General features: G+C 35.5%; 2 protein-coding genes across 4 annotated transcripts in view; both read left to right on the top strand.

Annotated features, from left to right (window-relative positions):
- LOC126923334 (membralin-like) overlaps positions 1–22,113 on the top strand; it is a 65,276-nt gene that overhangs the window by 6,589 nt on the left and 36,574 nt on the right. For 2 of the 3 annotated variants that reach the window (XM_050736698.1, XM_050736697.1), the window contains exons 9-10: positions 697–1,793; positions 1,966–2,126. In XM_050736698.1, coding sequence (XP_050592655.1) covers positions 697–1,793 — 1,097 coding nt within the window. In that variant the 3' untranslated portion in view covers positions 1,966–2,126. Of the gene's footprint in view, positions 1–696; positions 1,794–1,965; positions 2,127–10,757; positions 10,842–21,152; positions 21,286–22,113 lie in introns of those variants that run through there. The other variant, XM_050736699.1, reaches the window with a different exon arrangement.
- LOC126923340 (cytochrome P450 9e2-like) lies at positions 5,085–7,243 on the top strand. The gene has a single exon (XM_050736704.1). The coding sequence runs from the start codon at positions 5,443–5,445 to the stop codon at positions 6,991–6,993; it is 1,551 nt and encodes a 516-aa protein (XP_050592661.1). The 5' UTR covers positions 5,085–5,442; the 3' UTR covers positions 6,994–7,243.

Consider the following 22,113-nt stretch of genomic DNA (forward strand, 5'->3'; position numbering starts at 1 on the left):
AATTGATTTCCGTATCTGCAGCTTTATAAAATTCAAGTTGATACTGCTTTAAAAAAGTTTCTATCTTCAAAAAGAGATCTAAAAAATATCGATTATCTGGAAATCTGAGGTGAACACCCTTTTATCCATGGCCGTCCTCCTGCAAAATTGTTGCCCTCCCACCTTATTCGTTTCCTTTATATAGAGATATTTGTTAACGATTACGCTATAGTCTTTTACTAGTTGACAGTTCGTTCTAATACGTTTTCGTAACGATGGAAGTATTATTTTTATCTACTTTTGAGTTACTGTTCATCTCTTTAATCATCATTACTTCGGTGAAGTTGATTCCGATAATATACCGACAGTTCACTTATTGGAAGAAGAATAAAGTTCCATATGTACTGGCAGGACCGATATTCGGAACTGTTTGGAGAGTCATTTTTCGTCGTATTACTTTCCCGGATTATTGTATGTTCGTCTATAATTATTACCCCGACGTAAGGTACATTGGGGTGATGGATTTTGCTACGCCAACGGTGGTCATACGAGATCCAGAGCTGATCAACGAAATAGGCGTAAAGAGTTTCAAGCATTTCCCAAATCATCGAAGTTTCGTATCTGAAGAGATGGATCCGATTTTCGGGAAAAATGTATTCTCCTTGAAAGATGATCAATGGAGAGAGATGAGGAACTCATTGAGTCCATTTTTCACAGGCAATAAGATGAGATTCATGTTCGAGCTGGTATCCAAGTGTTCGAACGATTTCGTTAGTTATTTGTACGAACATTCAGAATTTCACTCGATGGTGGAGCTGAAAGACATCTTTACTAGATACGGAAACGACGTAATCGCCACAGTTGCATTTGGAATAAATGTGAACTCGCTCAAAAATCCAGACAACGAGTTCTACAAAAGAGGAATCGATATTTCTTCGTTCAGTGGTACGCTTCGTTTAATAAAATTCATGTTATTCCGGTTGAACCCGCGTCTAACAAGAATGGCAGGACTGAGGTTCCTGTCTCGAGCAACGGCCAACTTTTTCTGGAATGTGATTTCCGAAACGGTAACTGCAAGGAAAACGTGGGGCGTCGTTAGACCAGACATGATCCATCTTTTGATGCAGGTCAAAGATTTGAAGCCACCTTCATATCGGCTGACCATCGACGATATCGTAGCTCAGGCGTTCATTTTCTTTTTAGCCGGTTTCGACACTGTTTCTACTTTGTTGTGTTACATGGTTTACGAATTAGCTTTGCATCAAGATATTCAACAGAAGCTACGTGAAGAAGTAGATTGTTATTTAGAAAAAGAAAACGGGGAAATTTCTTACGAGGCTATGTCGAAGATGGAATATATGGAAATGGTAATATCCGAGACGCTTAGAATGCATCCTCCATCGTTGATAGTCGATAGAGTTTGCGCAAAGAAATTCGAATTGCCTGCAGCAGCGCCAGGTTACCAAAGTGTGACAGTATATCCTAATGACAATATTTGGATCCCTGTTTATGCGATTCACCGCGATTCTAAATATTTTCCCGATCCAGAGAAGTTCGATCCTGAACGGTTTAGCAACGAAAATAAAAGTACTATTAATCCTTATACGTATATACCTTTTGGAGTAGGTCCTAGGAAATGCATTGGCAATCGTTTCGCTTTAATGGAGACTAAGCTTTTGATAATCCGTCTGCTGGAAAAGTTTATTATAAAACCTAACGAAAAGACAAAAATTCCTATTGTGTACAAGAAGGTTGATTTTACACCAGCATCAAAACACGGATTTTGGCTTACTTTGGAGAAGAGGAACAGTTAGGTACGCCATAAAGTATATATTGTTGTTTAACTTTATATTACGGTTAACTATTATCTGTACATTAACAAATGTATACATAATTTGTTGCTTCATTTTTATTTTAATTCAAAATTATTATTATTTGATCTTAGTTTCTTTTACTTTGTACTATATGTATATTTCTCTTTTTAAGGATATGGGTTTCTCTCCGTGGTCATTTTCTTTTATCTTTGAGAAAACAAAGTTTGATTAACGTTCTTATCGAAAAGTATCTAGTCACGTTTGTATTTTGTGACTAATAAAATTCAGCAAATAATGAAAATTTGATTATAAATAAAGTTTCCGTATATGTGATTTTGTTTCCGTTCTATTTCTCCACCGACGTGCTCTTTGTTTCACTTTTTTGTTCTACTTTATATGCATCGAGAAAACTATGTGAAAATGATACGACTACGAATCCCTGTGCGCTCCATAACATCAAATATGATTAAATTCATGGAATTCTAATTCTATACTTTATTGATCAATACTGTATCGAGACAGAGGAAATTATTTATATCTTTCGCACCATTCTTTATCACGGCTTTAACCTTTCTTTCGACTGAATCCCTATCTAGTCAAAATTAAGATCAAATACCACGTTTTGTATAAACAGGTACGTATATGTTGTAATACTTGTCAATGGGAGTGTACGTTCGTTTTATTTTCGAATCGAACGTGAATTGAAGTTGCTTAAATTGTTCTTGTCACGATACAGAAAGGAGGACAGATATAAGACAATAATGACATCATCTTCCGTATTCTCCCTTCCTCCACCGTTTGACGTTAAACTTTGTACATATGCTTGGTTCGTATTTGTAACCTTGTAGCTGACAGACGACAGTTATTTGCTGCTGAGAGTGCCATGGAGATTGTATCGACCTCATCAGCGTTTACTCTATTAGCGATCACTTTGATCATGATAACCTTATTCAAGTTCTTTGCAACGATATATCGACAACAAACTTATTGGAAAAAAAACAACGTTCCTCATATTAGATCCATTCCAATACTTGGTCCAGTTTTTGGTCCGTGAAAAATTATTCATCAAGTATAGTGACTTCATTTATAATTACTATCCCAATGCAAGATACATAGATTTTACCTTGCCAAATCTATTAATTCGTGACCGAAATTGATTCGAGAAATAACCGTGAAGAGCTTCGAGCATTTTACACATCATAAAACGTATTGTATATCGATGAGCACATGAAGCCTCTATTTTCGAAGAACATTTTTTCGCTACGAGGTCAACGTTAGAAAGAAATGAGGAATATTCTCTCTCCTTTCTTTACTGCTAGCAAAATGAGATTCATGTTCGACTCGATATCAAAGTGCTTGCAACAATTTGTCGATTATTTGTACGATCATCCAGAATATACTTCATCGATGGATGCGAAAGACGCTTTTACTAGGTTTACAACTTACAAGGAAGACAGAAACAATGAGTTTCCCGTTAAGGTGGAAGATGTTCTCGCTAGTTTCACCTGCAGTATCGTTAAGATGTTGTTAATGCATTTCTGTCTATGAATATTCAATATATTAGGGATCATGATTATTTCAGTTGCTACCTTAAACCTTTTTCGTAAAGTTATATCCAAGAATTTGAAAAAACGCGAAGAACGAGGTATCGTCAGACCGGATATGCTACATTCGTTAATACAGGCCAGGGACAAGGAGAAGATGGCTACTTATTATACTACATGGACATTGACGATATTGTATCACAAGCATTTATTTTCTTCTTGACTGGCACTGATTCATCTTCAAATTTTATGTGTTACTTTTTACAAAAGTTATCCCTAAATTCTGATATTCAGGAAAAATTACGTAATTAGATAGATCGTTGTTTGGACTTTGGAATATATGAAGGTGGTAATGTCGGAGATCCTTAGAAAGTATCCGATGCTAATTATCATGTATAGGCAATGCACGCGAAAATTCGAATTTTCTCCAACGGAGCCAGGATACGAATATCATTTTATATTTTGGTGATACCATTTGATTATCTGTGTACGCGTTACATCACGATCCTAGATATTTTTCTGATCCGTAAAAAATTGATTCTGAACAATTTAACGAAAAGAATAAGGATAACATTGTTCCATGCACGTATACGCCGTTTGAAGCTGGACTTCGAAAATGTATCACCGATCATTTCGTATTGATGGAAGTTAAAACTTTAATGGTTCATAATTTGCATAAATTTCTTATAATCTAGCGAGAAGATGCAAACTCCTTTTGTATTCCAAAAAAATAGTTTTATACCGATCCCTGTGGCAGGATTTCTGATTACATTAGGAAAAAGAATATCTTAAACGTACTTTGATATACGATTTAATCGTATGATAAGCATTTACATTTATGTGTTACTTTATCAGTTATGCGTTTCGTAATTAAACAAATAAACAAATATTGTAGATATTTTATTACCACCAAGTAATATTATTTTAAGTTTTGTCGATTTTTAAGCAACAAAGAGCATAGTATGTATCTTGTTATTGTTTCACATTAAACAGCGTTGTAATGTAAGAGATAATTGACTTAGATATACAAGATTATTAAATTCTAGAATAGAGGCTTTATTAACCTCGGTATATGATAAATATATATTAGCATTTATATATGTAGTAGTAGGTTTTTTGCAAATAACCAAATAACGATGTAATTAATTTTCTTCTTATTGTACAGAATGCTAAGAATTTGTATATTTGTTAGTGTTTAGTGTTAAAACTAGCTATGATACATTGCCCTGTTAGAGTTAAATGCCGTTCGAAGAAGGTTAAAAAGTCTAGAATAACTGTTCACTTGCTCTACTGCATACAATCACTGATATAATATAGAATTTTATATGTTTGTGTTTTTATCGTTATGCCATCGGGATGTGATTTAAGAGTAGTAGACTTGCAAATAAATTTCCTTTTACAACACTTACGAATCGGTTTTTGTAGATTGTTTTCATAAAAGTATATCGTCATCAGTTTAGGCCATGAGATAATAAAAAGAATTTTTATGAATTCTACGCTTCGTAGAATTATCATTTGTCAGTGGAGTCTTATAAACAAATCTTAAAGCGAAACTGGAAACAATTATCTTTTTTATTAGTCGCTAAAAATTGTAATTTCAAACAAAATTTCATATATTTTACTTCATATGAATATGAGCTTTATGTCTGTGACTATGTTAATTTCGTGACTATATTTTCGAAAATCTATAGCAGAGGTTCAAATCTTTTATACAGAGTGTATTGCGGAATGCAGAAAAACAAAAAAAAAGAAAAGCTAGCGCAATTTAGGATATGAAAAATCAATGTTTCAATGCGAGGATTTCGAAACAAGATTGCATAGTTGCCGATAATTCCACTTTAATTCCCATTTATCTTTTTATTTCTGTACGGTGAATTTGTAAAGGGGCGGCAGGATCGATAGCAACAATTTCTACAAAATGTATTTTCAGAATATTCACGAGGAAGAACGCAGTTTGTTCACTTAGTTGACGTAACAGACATTCTACTCCCTCCTTCTCTGTTCCTCGTGCAACGATAAATCGAGTATATGTATTCGCCCATATTTATAACATTCCTCCTAGTGACTAGAGACAGAGTCGACGCTCGTAATCCATCCTCGTGGCAATGGAGTCATCAATGGAGTCGTTCTCTTTTTCGTTCAAGTTGTTAGTGATCGGCTTGATCGTTGTTAGTCTGGCCAAGTTGATCAGTTTGTTTCATCACCAGTACAGTTACTGGAAAAAGAGACACGTTCCTCATGTGGGGTCGATGCCTGTATTTGGATCCGCGTGGAAACTGTTCACCCGTTGCGTGTCCCTTCCCGATTATTGCACGTTCGTCTACAATTATTATCCGAACGCAAGGTACGTCGGTATGATGGATTTCTCTACGCCAGTTGTGGTAATTCGGGATCCAGAGATGATCAGGGAGATAGCTGTGAAGAATTTTGAGCATTTTCCCGATCATCAGAGTTTCATCAACGAAAAGATAGATCCGATCTTCGGGAAAAACGTGTTCTCCTTGAAAGGTGATCGATGGAGAGAGATGAGGAACACACTGAGTCCATCCTTCACAGCTAGCAAGATGCGATTCATGTTCGAGCTGGTATCTAAATGTTCTGAGGAATTCGTCGACCATTTATATAATCATCCAGAATTGTCGTGTTCGATAGAGGCGAAAGATGCGTTCACTAGGTATACCAACGACGTGATTGCCACTGTGGCTTTCGGAATAAGTGTGAATTCGTTGAAAAACCGGAACAACGAGTTCTATAAAAAAGGAGCGGATGCAACGAATTTTGGTGGTCTTTTTCGGTTACTCAAGTTTCTGTTATTTCGTATGAATCCACGTTTAACCAGAATGGCAGGATTATCGTTTCTTTCACGCGATACCGCCAGCTTCTTCCATAGGGTCGTTTCTGAAACTGTGAAGGCACGGGACGAGCAAAATATCGTTCGACCGGACATGATTCACCTTTTGATGCAGGCTAGGGATAAGGAGAAGCCTGCCACACATCAGATGACTATCGATGATATCACAGCTCAGGCGTTCATCTTCTTTTTGGCTGGTTTTGACACGTCCTCCACCTTGATGTGTTACATGGTTCACGAGCTGGCGCTTAATCCGGACGTACAAGAGAAATTACAGAAAGAGGTGGATCGATATGTGGAAGAAGGAAACGGATTTATTTCGTACGAGGCTCTCTCGAAAATGGAGTACATGGAAATGGTGACATCAGAGACACTTCGGAAATATCCTCCGATAGTTTTCATCGATAGGTTGTGCGCGCAAAAGTTTCAACTGCCTCCAGCGGAATCTGGCTACAACTATTTAACCGTATATCCAGATAACATCGTTTGGTTTCCTGTTTACGCATTGCATCGCGATCCCAAGTATTTTCCTGACCCAGAGAAGTTCGATCCAGAACGTTTTAACCACGTGAATAAGGATAACATCGTTCCTTATACGTACTTACCGTTTGGCCTCGGGCCGCGAAAATGCATAGGCAATCGTTTTGCCTTAATGGAGACCAAGATTCTGATAGCTTATCTGTTGCACAGATTCCACTTGAAAATCACCGAAAGGACGAAAACACCTATTGAATTTAGCAAGACGAACTTTTCGTTGACTCCTGATCAAGGGTTTTGGATTGGTCTCGAAAGAAGGAACTTTTAGATTCGTTTTCATTTTCCTCGTTTTGTTTGTTACTTTGGTTAAGAGTGATGTGCGCCGGTGTTACGTGTATATTGATCTTTCTGTTTTATAAGCGAAATATTTACGGCGATATTTAATGTTTGTACACGACGATGAAATTAAATTTAAGATCGTGAATTTTCATTCGAACGCGGCACAACATTTGGCTTATTAAATACGAATGTAAATTTTTATTTCAATATCACAATATAATTGGAAATTTTAAAACCTTCGGTATTTCGTTTCCTTTAACTGTAAAAAGATCCAAACAGAAATAAATATGTGTATATTGTTAAAGAAAAGAGTGTATGGTATCGTTTCGAAGGTAGTAAGTGATAAGATTCATTTATAGGCAACTACTATTTTATATTATTATTAATTCTAATATATTACAGTTACCTCTACTTTTATCTAACATTACTTTCTGTCGACAATTATACTCTGTTGTTATTCGCGTCATGTAAATTCCTTATTCTAAAAATACAAGCTGCATAGTGTGGTTTCGATGAAGACACTTTTCAAATGGAAATGTCGTTGTACGGAATCTTTCTTCTTTCTTCGTTTCGTTATGACAAAACGATGGAATACGTAACCCATATATTCTTTCCGTAGTAAACACTTGCAATGCCATTGCAATTAATGCATTGCCATAATAATGTTAACCTCGAATAAAATACGCACGATACCAAACCGGTTTATCTATCATACGTATGCAGCATTAGATGTTTACATCTGTAGAGTGTAGGTAATCACGTTTCGAACATTTTTCGTATTCTTTTACTTATCCTACGATGATTATAATAGTTTATTATCTCAGTTGCTTCTCTTTCTCTATGTACTTATCGCTTCCTCCTTATAAATCTTAACAGCTCAGTTGTCACTCACTTCGTTTGTTTATGACAGAAAACAAGATAAAATTAAAAAAAGAATATAAAATTAAATATAACGTAGATGATGTTTGAGGATAAGAAATATTTAGATATTTAAAAGATATCTCGGTATTATCCTAGAAAAATTCTAATTTTGGTAATATCTGTACGGAGATTAATTTCTCAGAGCTTATTCATACAATACTGATTTTTTTTTATGAAAAATATCGTCTTCGCTTTTTTGTAGAACAGTTCAAGAACGACTGTGCTGATTAGAAGACACGAGTAGGAAGCTTCGGGTTCAACGACCTGATAGTATTTTTCGAAACAGCCATATAGTCGCTGATTAATTTTATTGTTAGCGAATGAGTCAATAGCCAATCAGAAAATTACAATGGTCCCACTACCGATACCGGCATTCATAGACAATTTTTTTTCTATTTCATTCCCGTTCCTTGACTTTCCAAGTGTTTGCGATTAGTAAACTGATAACGAACGATAATGAACCATCTTTCTCGATATCTACTTATCTAATCGAAAGACTTAGAAATTACATTTTGAAAAAAAGGAAAAGGGGCGAAGGGCAAACTTTGTAAGTTTGAAACGTGATGTAGAAGAGGAGCTATTTTTCCAGGTTAATTGTTTGATATACAAATTTGCATAGAAAAAACATTGTAGGGAGGAACTATCTCTTGCTTTCCACCAGTGAATTTGGGATATTTTAGGCAGCTTCAGAGCCATTCAAGTTCTTGTCTTCCGTCTTTCGTTCATGTTTATCTCTATTATTCTGTTTTCGTTATATCCAATCTTTTCCTCCTCTTTACGTTCCTCGTTCCTTTGTTCCCCCTTTTCTGCATTCCTTCAGACCCTTTCTCACCTCAGCTTTCTTATCGTTGCGCCTTGCCTAAAATATGTAGTGAAAATACTTGAAGTTTACGTAGTCGGTTTTTGTCTGGTGAATATTCAGTTTGCAAACGTAGCGACTGAATTTTAAATATTCTATTAAAATCGTAGTGCTTGTCTAAGAGATGATTGTTTCGAGGCTAAAGCAGATAAGAAATCCTTATATACATATACATATATATTTTTCTTGTTATTTTTCGCTTAATTCGTATTGTTTACTATTGTTGCCAAGCTTAAATTATTTTAAGAGCTCAGCATATTTCTAACATGATAAATTCGTGGGAATGAAGAAAAGAAAAATTGTTTGGTGGCTTGCTGATTTCGCGTACCTTATACCCATGAATTTAGTTCCGTAGAGATAAAAATATCGAAATTTTACGTACGCGAAGTTTGTTAAACCAATTCTGAAAAGATAAAATACAGTGGACACATTGATTTGCGTAAAAAAATAATTTCGTAATACAGTTGCCAACAAGCAGAGTTTAGATTAATATGGAGGACTTGAGAGTTTTAATAAGCAGTGGGAGTGGTTTTAGTGGGTGATATCTTGAAATCTAAAATTCATTAAATCGGAACACACCAAGCTTGTGGCAGAAATTTGTAAGCGGTAATATTCTGGCTATTATAAAGAAGCCGCGACATGCGTCGTCGTTTGGGAATAGCTCAACTTCTTAATTACGTTGCTACGCTTTAACTAAGTTACAGAAGAGAGTACCCTTATGAAAGTTATTTCTGAATAATTAAACGTTCTGCGTGCAGTTTCACTACTGGCGAGTTAAAGATTTCTGCTTTTTTTGTAAATACTAAATTTCATCATATAATCATGAAAAAATATTTAATATTTTAATTATATTTTCTATGCGCAATTTTTGTATGTTTTATTCCTATGTAAGTAAAGAAGTTAATTTACAACAGGGACAATCGCAGGGTATTCTATGACTCGAAACAGGTCGGAACAACGGAATAACATTTTGTTATACGGAGCTCCATTTTCCAGAAAAAATAACTTTGAAATCCAATCGAGTACACGTGCATCTGACTGATACCTCGCGTAATTGCTTTCGCTATAGATCGTTACTAGATCTGTTTTCGCGTTTGATACAACGTAGCTAACAGAGATTGTTTGCTATTAGAAGAGTGTATTGTTATTATACAAGAACAATTGGAATAGTAGTTTGTGGCTAAAAGTATTTAGCAAAGTTACGTAAAATATTATATCAATGAAGATACAAGTGTATTCTACTGAAGTTTGGTTCCTTTTTTGGAAAGCGAAGCTTCGCAGTCGATAGATCAGTCTGATAATGTAAATTTATAAATGTATAAAATCTACGCTAACGGTAACAAAACGATAAATCTAAGCGTGAGTTGCAAATTTAAAATTTTGATTTGCAATTTAATAATTGTGTATAAAATGACGATATGGAGCCATTGCAGGAAAAGATAGAAACGAAAAACTGAATGGAATAAATTAATAAAAGGTTGTGTATGGATTGAGTGTAGCAAGAAAAGCGAAACCTTGTCTCTCATCTCAGGACGCCGATCGAAAGTTTGCGAGAACTTAAATCGAGATCCAGGAAGTTTTGAAATTAATTCTTATTGAGCTTTGAACGGACTCGTCGAACGCGACACGATTTCTTCACGGTCCTCAACTTGTGTAATAACCTTTCGTTCAGGAACTTTTCGTCACGGAGTATCTAATAAATATTAAATTCGAACCGTTCGTCGTTGAGCATAACGATCTCGATACAATATCGTGTCGCCATGCATTTACTTCATGGAATATAAAGTATATTTTTTATGAATTCTTTGAACGCTTTCATCGTTCTTTTTTCTTTCTCTTTCTTGCTTTCCTTTCTTTTTCTGTTTTGTTTCATTTCCTTCGGCTTAGAAAATATCAATGAGTCGAATAGCCGTTTGCACGCACGGCTTTGCCTATTTTTCACGTGAAATATACTTCTTTTCCCTTTGTTTCAGTGGATCTGCTTCAAATGTTGGAGTTCAACTTAACGGTAACGTTTCCTGCTGCATCTCTGCTCACGGTGCTTCTGGCTCTTGTTGGTGAGTTGTATCTTTTGATTTTGTAGTCATTCCTTGAATGATCGATTACACCGAACTCATATCTTGAGCTTCTACGTTATTTCGTTGATAGAAAATTATTGGTATTCAATTTGAATTTCAATATAATCCAAAATAAAGTAGATTATCAATTTTTTGTTATCATTAATAAGGTAGTTTAGTAGTATTAGATAAAATATTTGAAAGCACATTTGGGAAATTGCAATGCTTTCAGTAAATGATATGAGTGCGTACAAGTAGAAAATTAGAAATACACTTATTTTTTATCATTTTATATAATGAACTTTATTTCCAAATTCTGTATTACTGATACTAGAAAGATTCTCTGGTTGACTTTCTGCTGACTAGGGAAATCTTTTAGAAAGGCAATTGAAATGTAATCCGTTGAATCGGCGATGCGTTAAGCTCTGCTCTAGCAGTTGGAAGTTAGGAACGCGCGTGCCAGTATGGCGAAGGCGCAAAATATTAAAGGCTTTTTACTAAATCAGAGTCTCTCTCGGTTTCGTTCCCTCGCTGATACGACGTTAGCTCTGTTACAAAGCTGATTGGCCGGGACGGTTAACCCAGGATTCTGCATAAATTTCTGATGAAGGCGCAACAGTTGGGTAACCCGCTCGGAGCCCATTTAGTAACGGTGGCGGCGGCGTCGGTGGTTTCCCTACCACTGCGACGCCCATTTCCATTTCAACCTGAATCTCCTCTTCACGCTTCGCATGTCTGTCAGCGCCATCCAATTGACCCGTATAAAGTGCGATATCGCCAATTCTCCAGTAAGGTTATTCAATAGTTTTCAAAATGCTGATCAAATTTAATATACAGAGGCTTTCAGACTGTCGTCTTCCCTTCCGCTGCAATGAAATCCTTATTTCGATTGGAAATATGTTTTAAAAAAAAATCGTGTTGAAAAGTTACGCTTTTAGCGGCGAAATTGTAGTCAGTTTCTTTATTCGGTGCTGGTACACCAATCACTTTCTTTCGGAAAAGATCTAGTCGATAAAGCGAAATGAATTTTCGCGAGAAGCAGTCAAGGTCCATTTCGCGACTCGCTTATGGTATATCACGGGGCCACCAGTTGCACGGCTGGTATCCGAGCAAAATGGCAACAGAAGTGGTAAATTTCCGGATTCGTACTGCAAGAATCGGTTGCACTACGGTTGTGTGTATATAAGGGGTTTACCAGTAGATGTTGAAGAAGGAAAGGAAGCCTTAGGGAAGTTGTTATCTGGAGTAATGGGTTCCGGTTCCTGTGTCGCTTCCTGCCGTCCATCCGTCATCCTACAGCTCTCTCTGGCGGATACTTGTAGGATTTCTCAGCTTTCTATACCTACGTGTATCCAGTTCACAGTTTTCTGTCCTTCTATCTACAGAATACATACCTATTACTTTTCTTTCTCTCTTTTTCAGCGGAAAAAGACTATTCTATGTAATATGTGTTTCTGCGGTAATGAACACCAAAAGAAAATTCCACTGTATATATATAAGGTAGAAAATTTAGTATCATTGACTCGAACGTTCGAAATTATCTTCTTTCACGCTTGTTGCATCGTGCGTCACTCGACGATGAGCATTTCTCTCGAGATATGAAGAAAAAAATAAAAAGAAAAAATCAGCGTTCGAAAGATAATCATATCTTTAGTAGAATTTCGATTTAGATATTAGGCTGTGTTGGTAAAGCAATGATAAAGTAACTTTAAAAATACTCCGTATAATCGTATTCTTCTTTTTTTCGCTTCTCTACTTGCATTATATAATTCTCTCGATATTAAATGTTATTGATTATTTTTCACTTATAGGAGCAATTTAAAGAAATTGATTATCATACAAGTATAGATCTCTATCTTTTTCTATTATGTGCTATCTTTTTTTCATGTCAATCTTCTGTGATTGTCCAACTCAGGCGTTGAATATTTAATGCCGCCGGAAATAGTCAGCAAATAATTTCTCATAAGGAAAAGTCATTATAACAGCCAATCCTTCTTTTGTCTTCTTCTTCTTTTTCTTATTTTTCTGAAATTCATTTAAAATACACATCCATTTAACGTTGTTTGAACGCAAGATAAAACTAAGAGATTCTTTGTATTTCCTTTAAAATCATTAATTGTCTTTTTTACCATAATTATCAATATTTAAAACTGGATTATTTTCTGAGACGGAAGTTATTAACAATTTTTTACTCCAAATTAATTTTTTGAAAAATGCATTTGTTTCATTTACGTTACTTTTTTTAGTAAATCATGACATGACGACTTGATTTTATCTCTAATCAAATCATTGTTGACCTTTATATACGTACGCTTATACGAGTCGAGTTTGCGTAGCTTTTGTGTCGATCTCTCTAAAATTTTCGTAGTTGCATTCGTCGTTCACGGTTGTTGCGTTCATGATTTTGTCGCGACCGGTGCGTATCATCATCGGTGTGAATTCGCGTGAAATCGAGCACGCGTCGCGCAGCATTTGGCGTCAGGAATGACTACGAAGACGATTTTGCATAATGGAACGTCAAAGAACGGAGTTACCGGCGCCCCTGCGTATCAGTGACGCATGATCGACCACCTAACATGCTGTAAACACGTTTTCAGCCACGGTCGAAACATGTTGCACTCGCTGCTGTTTCGTTTATCTGCTTACGACCCCGTCGAAACTGCTTTCCCTCTAACCGTATCGTGGTACAAGTATGTCAGGGGACGTTTTCGAATCGCTAACACGTGTTTCGCCAAAGATATATATCACTGTCGTTTTCAGAGGATTGGTTATCTAATTGATCCGTTATCTGTCGTTATATCGCACATGGTCAACCTTTTTATCAACACGCACTAATTTTCCTTATTCACAGAAAAATAGTCGTACTGTTAGGTTTCTAAATTCGAATAGAAAGATTCTATTAGGACATTTAATGCTGTAGGCGACATGTGAATCCCCTTATACTTTACGCGTGGCGTGTAACGTGTTTAACTCGTGTTAAGAAGTTTCTACAAAAATTGGGTTACATCATAATGTTTAGAAATAAATATAAATCCTTGTTATTGTGCCTTTTCACCGAATGTCGGATCAACAAAAATGATGTTATCTTAACTGGATATAATATGGCCCATATCTCAGCACAAATATTATTTAACATCCGTTCGTTCAATTTCTGCGCAGAATTTGATAAGGAACACGATTTTGTTCTTGTATTGCAACACTTTTGATTTACCGTGGGAATAATGTAGATTATATTGAAAGCAAATGCGGTCAAAGGAGATAGAAACAGAGAAATCGAGCATAGCGTATATTTGCTTTACCTGGAATATATGTAGGCGTATTGTGCATATGTTTCGAGCTTCGTGAACATGAGCAGATCAATGACGCTTTGTATGTTGATTCAACTATCTAACCCTAACAACTTGCTCTGTAACTATTGCTCAACTCCAGATTCCATGGCGCATTTCCACCGGATGTGGAGAGATGAGATGCCGTATGGTTACATATATAGATACCAAATCTGCTTTCAGAAGCAGCAACCGTACTGCTAAATTATCAATCATAAATACAATAGATCTTCGACAACGTTAATCCACAATCGTCGCTGCAAAACATTTGGTATATTTACCCATCTAAGAAATCATTCTTGTAACATCTTTCAGAAAAATTGTACAGTTGTCAGATTTCGATAAAAGAGTATCGTTATTTATTATTCGAAACATTCATATATGCAGGATAAAGAGAGAAACTATTGTATTAATATTGTAAAGGATGTAATATATTTTCAAATATCACTAGAGTAATAAAGAAGTAAATTGATATGGGTTAACTCAATTTCGATCATTTTTATGGCACATTGCGAAAAATGCGTTTTGGCCCCATTTCACTTTGATTAGGGACAAGTGCGTCCAATCCCAGATACCATCAAGCTCAAGTACGCTCAGTATGTTCGGTCAGCAGGAAATATTATGTCCATCAGGTTCTAGGTGTTCAACCCTGTTCTGGTAGTTCGCACGAAATTAGTGTCGGCTAGCCTTTGTTCGACGCCGATGACACGTAAGCGACGGTCGTGGAGAGCTGACCACTGATCAACCACATTATTAGCAGTTGTTCCTGCAGAAACGACGTAACTGCGCGCTGTTTCGTTTTCAATCTCATCGAACACGAATTGACTAAGTCAATTAACTCAACTTACTACGCAATGTTGTAACATTCCTGAATAAGAAGTGCGGATTGGTCTTTTCAGAAGAGTAAAATTAATTTTCGAAAAGTTTGGGTGCCGTAACAAATTTATTATTTAATTAATTTCTCACGGTATGTCAGTCATTTTTACAAATATAACTATTATTTAGGAACGAATATTATATATTTATTGTCTGTCATCTTGTCAATAGTTTAAAGTTAAAAGAAAAAACAATTCCGAATGAAAGTCGTAAAATGTAACGATAAACTTCGGAATTTTGAAGTTTGTTGACATTGATGTTCATGCATGATCGATCGGTATCACCGTTTCATGCGCATAGGTGCAAGACCGTGTAAAACGTATGCGTCGTGCACAAATACGTATGTATGTGTCATATATGTCACCAACTGTACATCTATCTATCTTGTCAATCACGATCGTGAATTAATTTTGATTCAGAGAATCGTTCGTGGAATCGAACGTGGTAGAAATGATAATTATGCCACAGTTACAATACGCTAAACATGTAATTCATTCGTTCGGAAGAGAGTTCTTCTTCAGTTTTGTTATGCTTTCTTCATTTTGTAAATGTGAACTTGTCTCGTCCTTTGTCTACAGAGTGTACCTTTTATAGATACCTTTTATGTTTCAGTGGCCGGAATTACTTCCATTTATACAGGATTAAGTTACATTGTCATTGCTGTAATTAGCTATATTACTATTCTTGGAAGAAGAATATGCTGTGCAAGAACGTAAAACGGAACAGTGGAGCTGTTCCAAGATTTATAATTGGAACTTTTTACAATTGATATATTTGTTTAATTAATATGTTTGAAAGAGCGCGTATTAACTGTATCGTTGAATGCGATACATATTACGCTATTGGCTTTCAATCAGCTTAATAATAGGATTCCGCGATTAATAAAAAATTACTTATTATTTGCATTATTACGTTTTATATTACACAACGAAAAATGATATTGGATATTATACACTTTTATGCACGATATCGATAATTAGTTCAGTATTTCGAAAACATCTAAAAATTCTGTTTAGTAATGCTTGTACCTTGTAATTGCCATAATTTTGCTTATCTTCTTTTCCTGAAGTCATTGCCATTAACGCGAACGCGGTTCACCGACCCACCTATGTGTTAAGACTCTCTTTGCTCAGAAGTCAATGAACCATATGTGGGTTAAGGTAGTTTTCATTCAACGATTTATGACTCATAACTTTTTGCTTACAGATAATTGACTTACTGCGTCGTACGCTTGCTGCGCATGCAGAGTAATCAACTTAATTAAATAGATTTTCGCGCTTACTTTCCTAAATATTTCTTTAACAACAGAAATTTCCTACATGAATAGACAATTATACTTTGAAATTGTTTTAATGGGGAAGAAGGAAATCAACATATCGTTTCGGTTTATGATAACATCGATCCAGGCATTTCACGAAATTGCTATTACCTATTGCGAATACAAGACTTTATTTTCCATTTTCTATCCGTGAGGAGCTATTTTACTTGAAACTATATAGTTGACACGAGCTGCATACGTGCATCCTTTATTGGCCAATACGCGTACGCATACTGACACTCATACTATCCCAAATGCATCGAGTTTATGATCATATTTATTGACAATTGGATAGGAGCTGGAAAAAACAGTGTTATATGTGATATTTCATTTAATTTCCATTTATTTTATTTTCTTTCCTAGATATAGATATCTATACTTCAAACATTTTGAAACGCAAAAAGACACTTTATTAACTCTGACATGCTCGAATCCTTTTGCAATGTTTTTCAAATGATTGTAATTTTTCTTTTATTCGGCATTTAATTGAATCTATCGATGAAATTTTATGTCTCTGTTAGATAGTCTAGAAATTAGAAAATAAAAATGGGAAGAATAAAGGGAGCTGAAGATTTTAGCGTGCAATTAAAACGAAACGTATTTGTATAGGTTGCGTAAATGTTGAATCCTCCGTTAACAATATGCAGTGATCCCCATTCGTCGTTGTCATTTCTGTCGAAACACGGAGAAATTTTTCTCAAGTAACGAGACGGATCCCCTTGATCGGTTTTTTCGTGGTGGAAAAATGCTGGCGACATAAATTGGACCGTTCCCCGTGCAATTTCAGCGTCGCGCGAGATTATCGAGCGTTCGTCGTAGTTGCTCGAGGAATTTTAACGTCTTTATAAAAGCGAAGAGCAAGAGGGAAATGTCGAAGCCGTAGTTCTGCCGCACACTTGTCCAAGGGCCTGCGCCAATGGGCTTACCGAGCTGAGGTAATGTCCAGCTAGTATGCATTTAAACGAGTACATTATCCGTGCATTATCCGGCGTTAAGATCATTTCGGCCTAGACACTCTATGTAATTGATTCATGCGTCTTCAAGTTGTTATCCAAATAATGATATTTGCGACATTGATCGTCCATTGCACATCATCATCCGCTCTCTTGAAAATCTCCAAAAAATTTCTTTTTTTTTGTTGACTTATACGTAAAAATTGTACCAATGAAAGTACTAATTTTTACATATACCCTTTGCAAAAAATTTTATTTTTTTCAAATGTATTATAATTTTTATGATTTTAGTAAGATATATGTAAAAATTATACCATTGTTGCGTATAATACGCGTTATTATCAGTCTGGCATGGCTTCTTTCGATTTCCATCGCCGCCTACGTACATTGGGATATGTTCCATATTGGCATTTTCAACAGCAATTAGCACATTTGTCAGACTGTGACATTTAATATCCAATTATGTTCATTGTTCATCGGGGCTGTCGATAGATATTCGATGATTGAACACGTATAATTATATTGCTTACTTGAATGTCATTAATATGTTTCGCGTGCAGATATTGTTTAACGCATCTTACGCTTACGGGTTAATGAACCATGTTCGATATTCCAATCGAATTTTCACTTTGAAATTCCAATTCCCACAATTTGAATAATAGACAGTTCTATTACGATTTTAAATTCTTCTTTCCATTTGCTCAATCGTATATTTTATTTTATAATATTTAAAAAGATTCTACATGAACGTTTCAAGAATCGGAATTGATGTCACAACTACTTTCCACCCTTGAAGATTACGTTTTACAAGAAAATTAAATATTAGGTTGTTCCAAAAGTTTCTTTCGTTTTATAAGAAAATAATAAATCCACAACTATTTTTTCTCTATATTATTTTATTGAATTATGTATGATTTTTGCTCCAATAGAACAAAATGGCACCATAAAAATAAACCTAATAAAAAATCATGTTTTTAAAAAATTTGCACTTGATCTTAGTTCGTGACAGTATTTTTATTCATCATTGTACAAAATAATTTTGTCGACGAATAATTTTCCGCTTCTATGTTATTTCTATGACAAGACGTTGCGTGTTCGTCGATTTGTCGTGTACATTTGGAGCGTAAACTGTTGGCAGGATACTCGTTAGCATTCTCTTCGTGTTGTTTTCTTCTTGTTTTGTCGCGCAGTGTCCGATCAAGAAACTAATTATCCGAGGTCGCCCTCGTACTCCACGAACCATTCATCCTTTTCGTTGTGAAGTGCCTTCATCCCGGTTGCCAGCGTGCTCTGCTACCTTTTGTCCAATATACACCAGGCGTCTTCTCTCCTTCGTCTAATATCGGTTTAACATGTATTTTGAAAACCAATGTCAAGCCCCCTAAGATCGAGTGCCTAGTTTCTTCGGGTACGTCAGCCCAAACAGAGCAGAGATAATTACGCGATCGTACTGCTTTTCTTTAGATATTCCTCCTCTCTATTTGTTTCAGCGTATCATTCTGTTCAACTGCTTAGGATAGATATTTATTATCTAAGATCGATTCTTCAAGCTGAATCTCCTAAATTTCTGATTCCGTTGAAAAATATATCATAAACGACGTGTCACCAAAAGTAAAGATTTCTAATAATGGAAACAAAGTACACACGCTTTTAGCATTTCAAGAATTAATTGGACTTTGCCAATCGGTTTAATATTCACATCAAATCTCTAATTTGTTATTATTATGGTTTCGTTCACCGTGTGTTGTTATTACCTGAAATACACAATACATTATAATGAATACATCCACGTGATTTATCCGTTGAACGATGACGTTAATATACGGTTTATGTATATTAGTCGTAGTTGGCGACAATTTTGTAAGAAACGGGAATATAATGGATGTTCGCGATTTTGATGATGTTGAAAATATGAAACGACAATGATTGATTCTAATAAAAATGTAATGTAGCAGAAAAATATTGCAGTTTGAATCTAATTTAAAATATAGATTACTATTAAGTTGTCCTTAAAATTTTGGTAAGATAACTAATTGACTGCGTTCGCGTTCGCACTCGTACGTCGCGAATTAATCGAGGAAATATCGCGTCGATTTTTCAACGGAAAACTTTCAACGTTGTCATTAATCACCGTTGGAACGTTATATTTCAGGTTGGTCGTTTTGCACTTTCGTGACCTGGCCACGACACACCCTAGGATACTTTTATTATTTCCGCTCAGTCCCCGGGGGAGGGGGGGGGGGTTCATATCGTTACAATTCATTAGGAAACACGCTAGCTGTACAACATTGTTCTATACTTTCCTCGAAATACATTAACTTTATTCTATACCTATACTGTATGATTCAGTGATTCAGTGATCCAGTCAAAAATACGATACGTTAATACATAGATTATTTGCATTGTAAAAACTGTACCTCAATACTTTTTAATTATAAAACAACAATATTTATAAGCACGTCCGATATTTTTGTAGCTACGAACCGAGAAAAAATTTATATTAAATTTCTAGAAAGTTTTCAACGAAGGTTTCAGCGTTCCTTTGCGTTTTTATAGCTGTTCGAGTTAAAATTACATTGAAAAATTCAAAGACTCGCAATTAAAATTTCAGTCTTAAATTTCAGACTCTTTTTTTATATCTATTTTGGGAGATGTAAATTCAAAGAATTTTTCCGCAACAGTTTACACGAAATATCATAGAAAATTGCACGTTATCTTTTAGTTTTTGTGCATTTCGTGAAACAATGCTTGCGCGACGATTCGATAGTAGATTCTTTGATTATCGTGCGAGAACGTTTCGCGCATCTTATGACGAATTGTTACAAATCTATTGGTTGCTATCTTACGTATTATGGCTTTGGATTATGGCTTTTGGTTGACAGCTATTCAAATCGAATTTCTATTTTCTTAACTAAGTCCGATTTCTGATTATTAGAGCACTATTAAACGTTGTTAGTTAAAAAAAGAAAAAAAAGGACCTCGTCAAATTATTTTCGGTATGAGACTCTTGATTTTCGTTTACGGGTAATTTGACGAAGAGAATCGAATTTGTTATTGTTGTTTCAAACGGAATAACTTAGCCGATGTTTCAACCGATAAGTGAGATTTAACGTTCAACGCCTGGGAAACAATAAAAACGGCTGGCGGGACGGTAGTGAATGTATTGTTTTAACGGTATAATGGTCCATGGGGGTCGGTATTAAATTTACATGGGCAGAGGTTTTGTACAGCGTGCCGCGAACTTTTAATTGTGCGGAAACTATTCGATTAATAGGACGAGCCTGTGGGTTCGATAGCGAACGAATGCCGGTATCGATTGCCATGAAGTTGTTTCGCTATTTCTACGAAGCTCCCTCGAACGTTTTCTCTTCTCTTTTTTCGCCTTTTCATTGCTCTGTTCCGCAAATTAATAATCAGAAAAACATCGTACAACCCGGTCTTAGTAAATCTCATGGACAAAGAAAATTTCCTGTCCACCTCGTTTTCCCGAATCTCCTCTTTCGTTCGAATTAAATTTTCAAACGCAGCTGCTTCAATTAACGACTACGCGCCAAAGGGAAAAGGGAAGAACACGTTTGTCGGAAGGATTTACTTGAAAATGTTCGCAGATATAATTGTCGTTACATTATTCGAGGAACGAACGGCGTTCGTTATGTATCGAAAGTGCGATTTAACTTCGATAATTGGTTAAAATTAGTTTTAAACGAAAATCGTATCTTCTTTTGTTGGAATGGTCGTTGGACTACCTCTCTTCTTTTCACAAATGTAATTGATTGACTATTCTATGACTATTTTATGCTATGAATAATTCACTCAAAAATAAATTATTCTATTTCAGGAATGGAAGCGATCATGTCAGAATTCTTTAACGATACCACGACTGCGTTTTACATCATATTGATCGTTTGGATCGCTGATCAGTACGATGCTATTTGCTGCCACACACCGGTTACAAAAAGACACTGGTTACGGTGAGTTTTGATCTGCTTGTAGCTATCGAATCACTTGATAAAATTCCTATTTTGCTTAGTAATAAACACAGTTGTTTGCAACTCTTAACTTTAACTTTTCCTCCAATAGGAATATTGCTTAAAATAATATGTATAAAATAGTAAGAATCTAATCTTTAGTTATATCTTTTAAGTATAAAAAGATACATGCAGTAGAATTGCCAATAATTCGGTACGCTAGGGACTTGATTAACGCAAGATTATTGAATTATATCTGTGTAATTTGGTAAAAATTGGGAAACCAATATTAAAAACAGTCATGATTAATAGAATAAATTCTTACGGTAATTTTTATCCTATTTTATGAAAATAATATCAATGGATTGGTGAGGTAATTCTAATAAAAATACGACTAAACTCATAAATCAGACTATTCGGATAAATTGTTAATAGCGTTGTTTCGCGATCAACATCCTACAATTTTATTTTTGCTAGGATTATCAAGAAAACATAGGAAATTCCTGTTCAAATATTATTCGTCTTACTCGTCATGGAGAGCACGGTTATAACGAGTTCATTCGTAGAAGTCTCAGGGGTCGTTATATATTTCGTCCTTTTTAGATTGGGACAGAGATGATCGAAGGAGCATTTAATTAAAAAGGATTAAGCTGTATTAAGTAGCGAGTCAGTCGTAGTTCTGGGCATATCGGCAGACCTCGCCTTTTCTCTTTATCCTGGCCCGTGCACCTCCGGCTAAAACTGAAACGATCAAAGTATCTACTCTGTCTCAGAGTAGCCTTTGTTGGATGACGATAAAACGCCTTGCCTGCCTTGTCACAGTAACTTTAC

The sequence above is a fragment of the Bombus affinis genome, chromosome 13, assembly GCF_024516045.1.
Source record: "Bombus affinis isolate iyBomAffi1 chromosome 13, iyBomAffi1.2, whole genome shotgun sequence".
Taxonomy (NCBI): Eukaryota; Metazoa; Arthropoda; class Insecta; order Hymenoptera; family Apidae; genus Bombus; species Bombus affinis.

Coding starts and splice junctions, on each gene's coding strand:
- LOC126923340 (XM_050736704.1), top strand. CDS start 5,443: ATGGAGTCATCAATGGAGTCGTTCTCTTTTTCGTTCAAGTTGTTAGTG.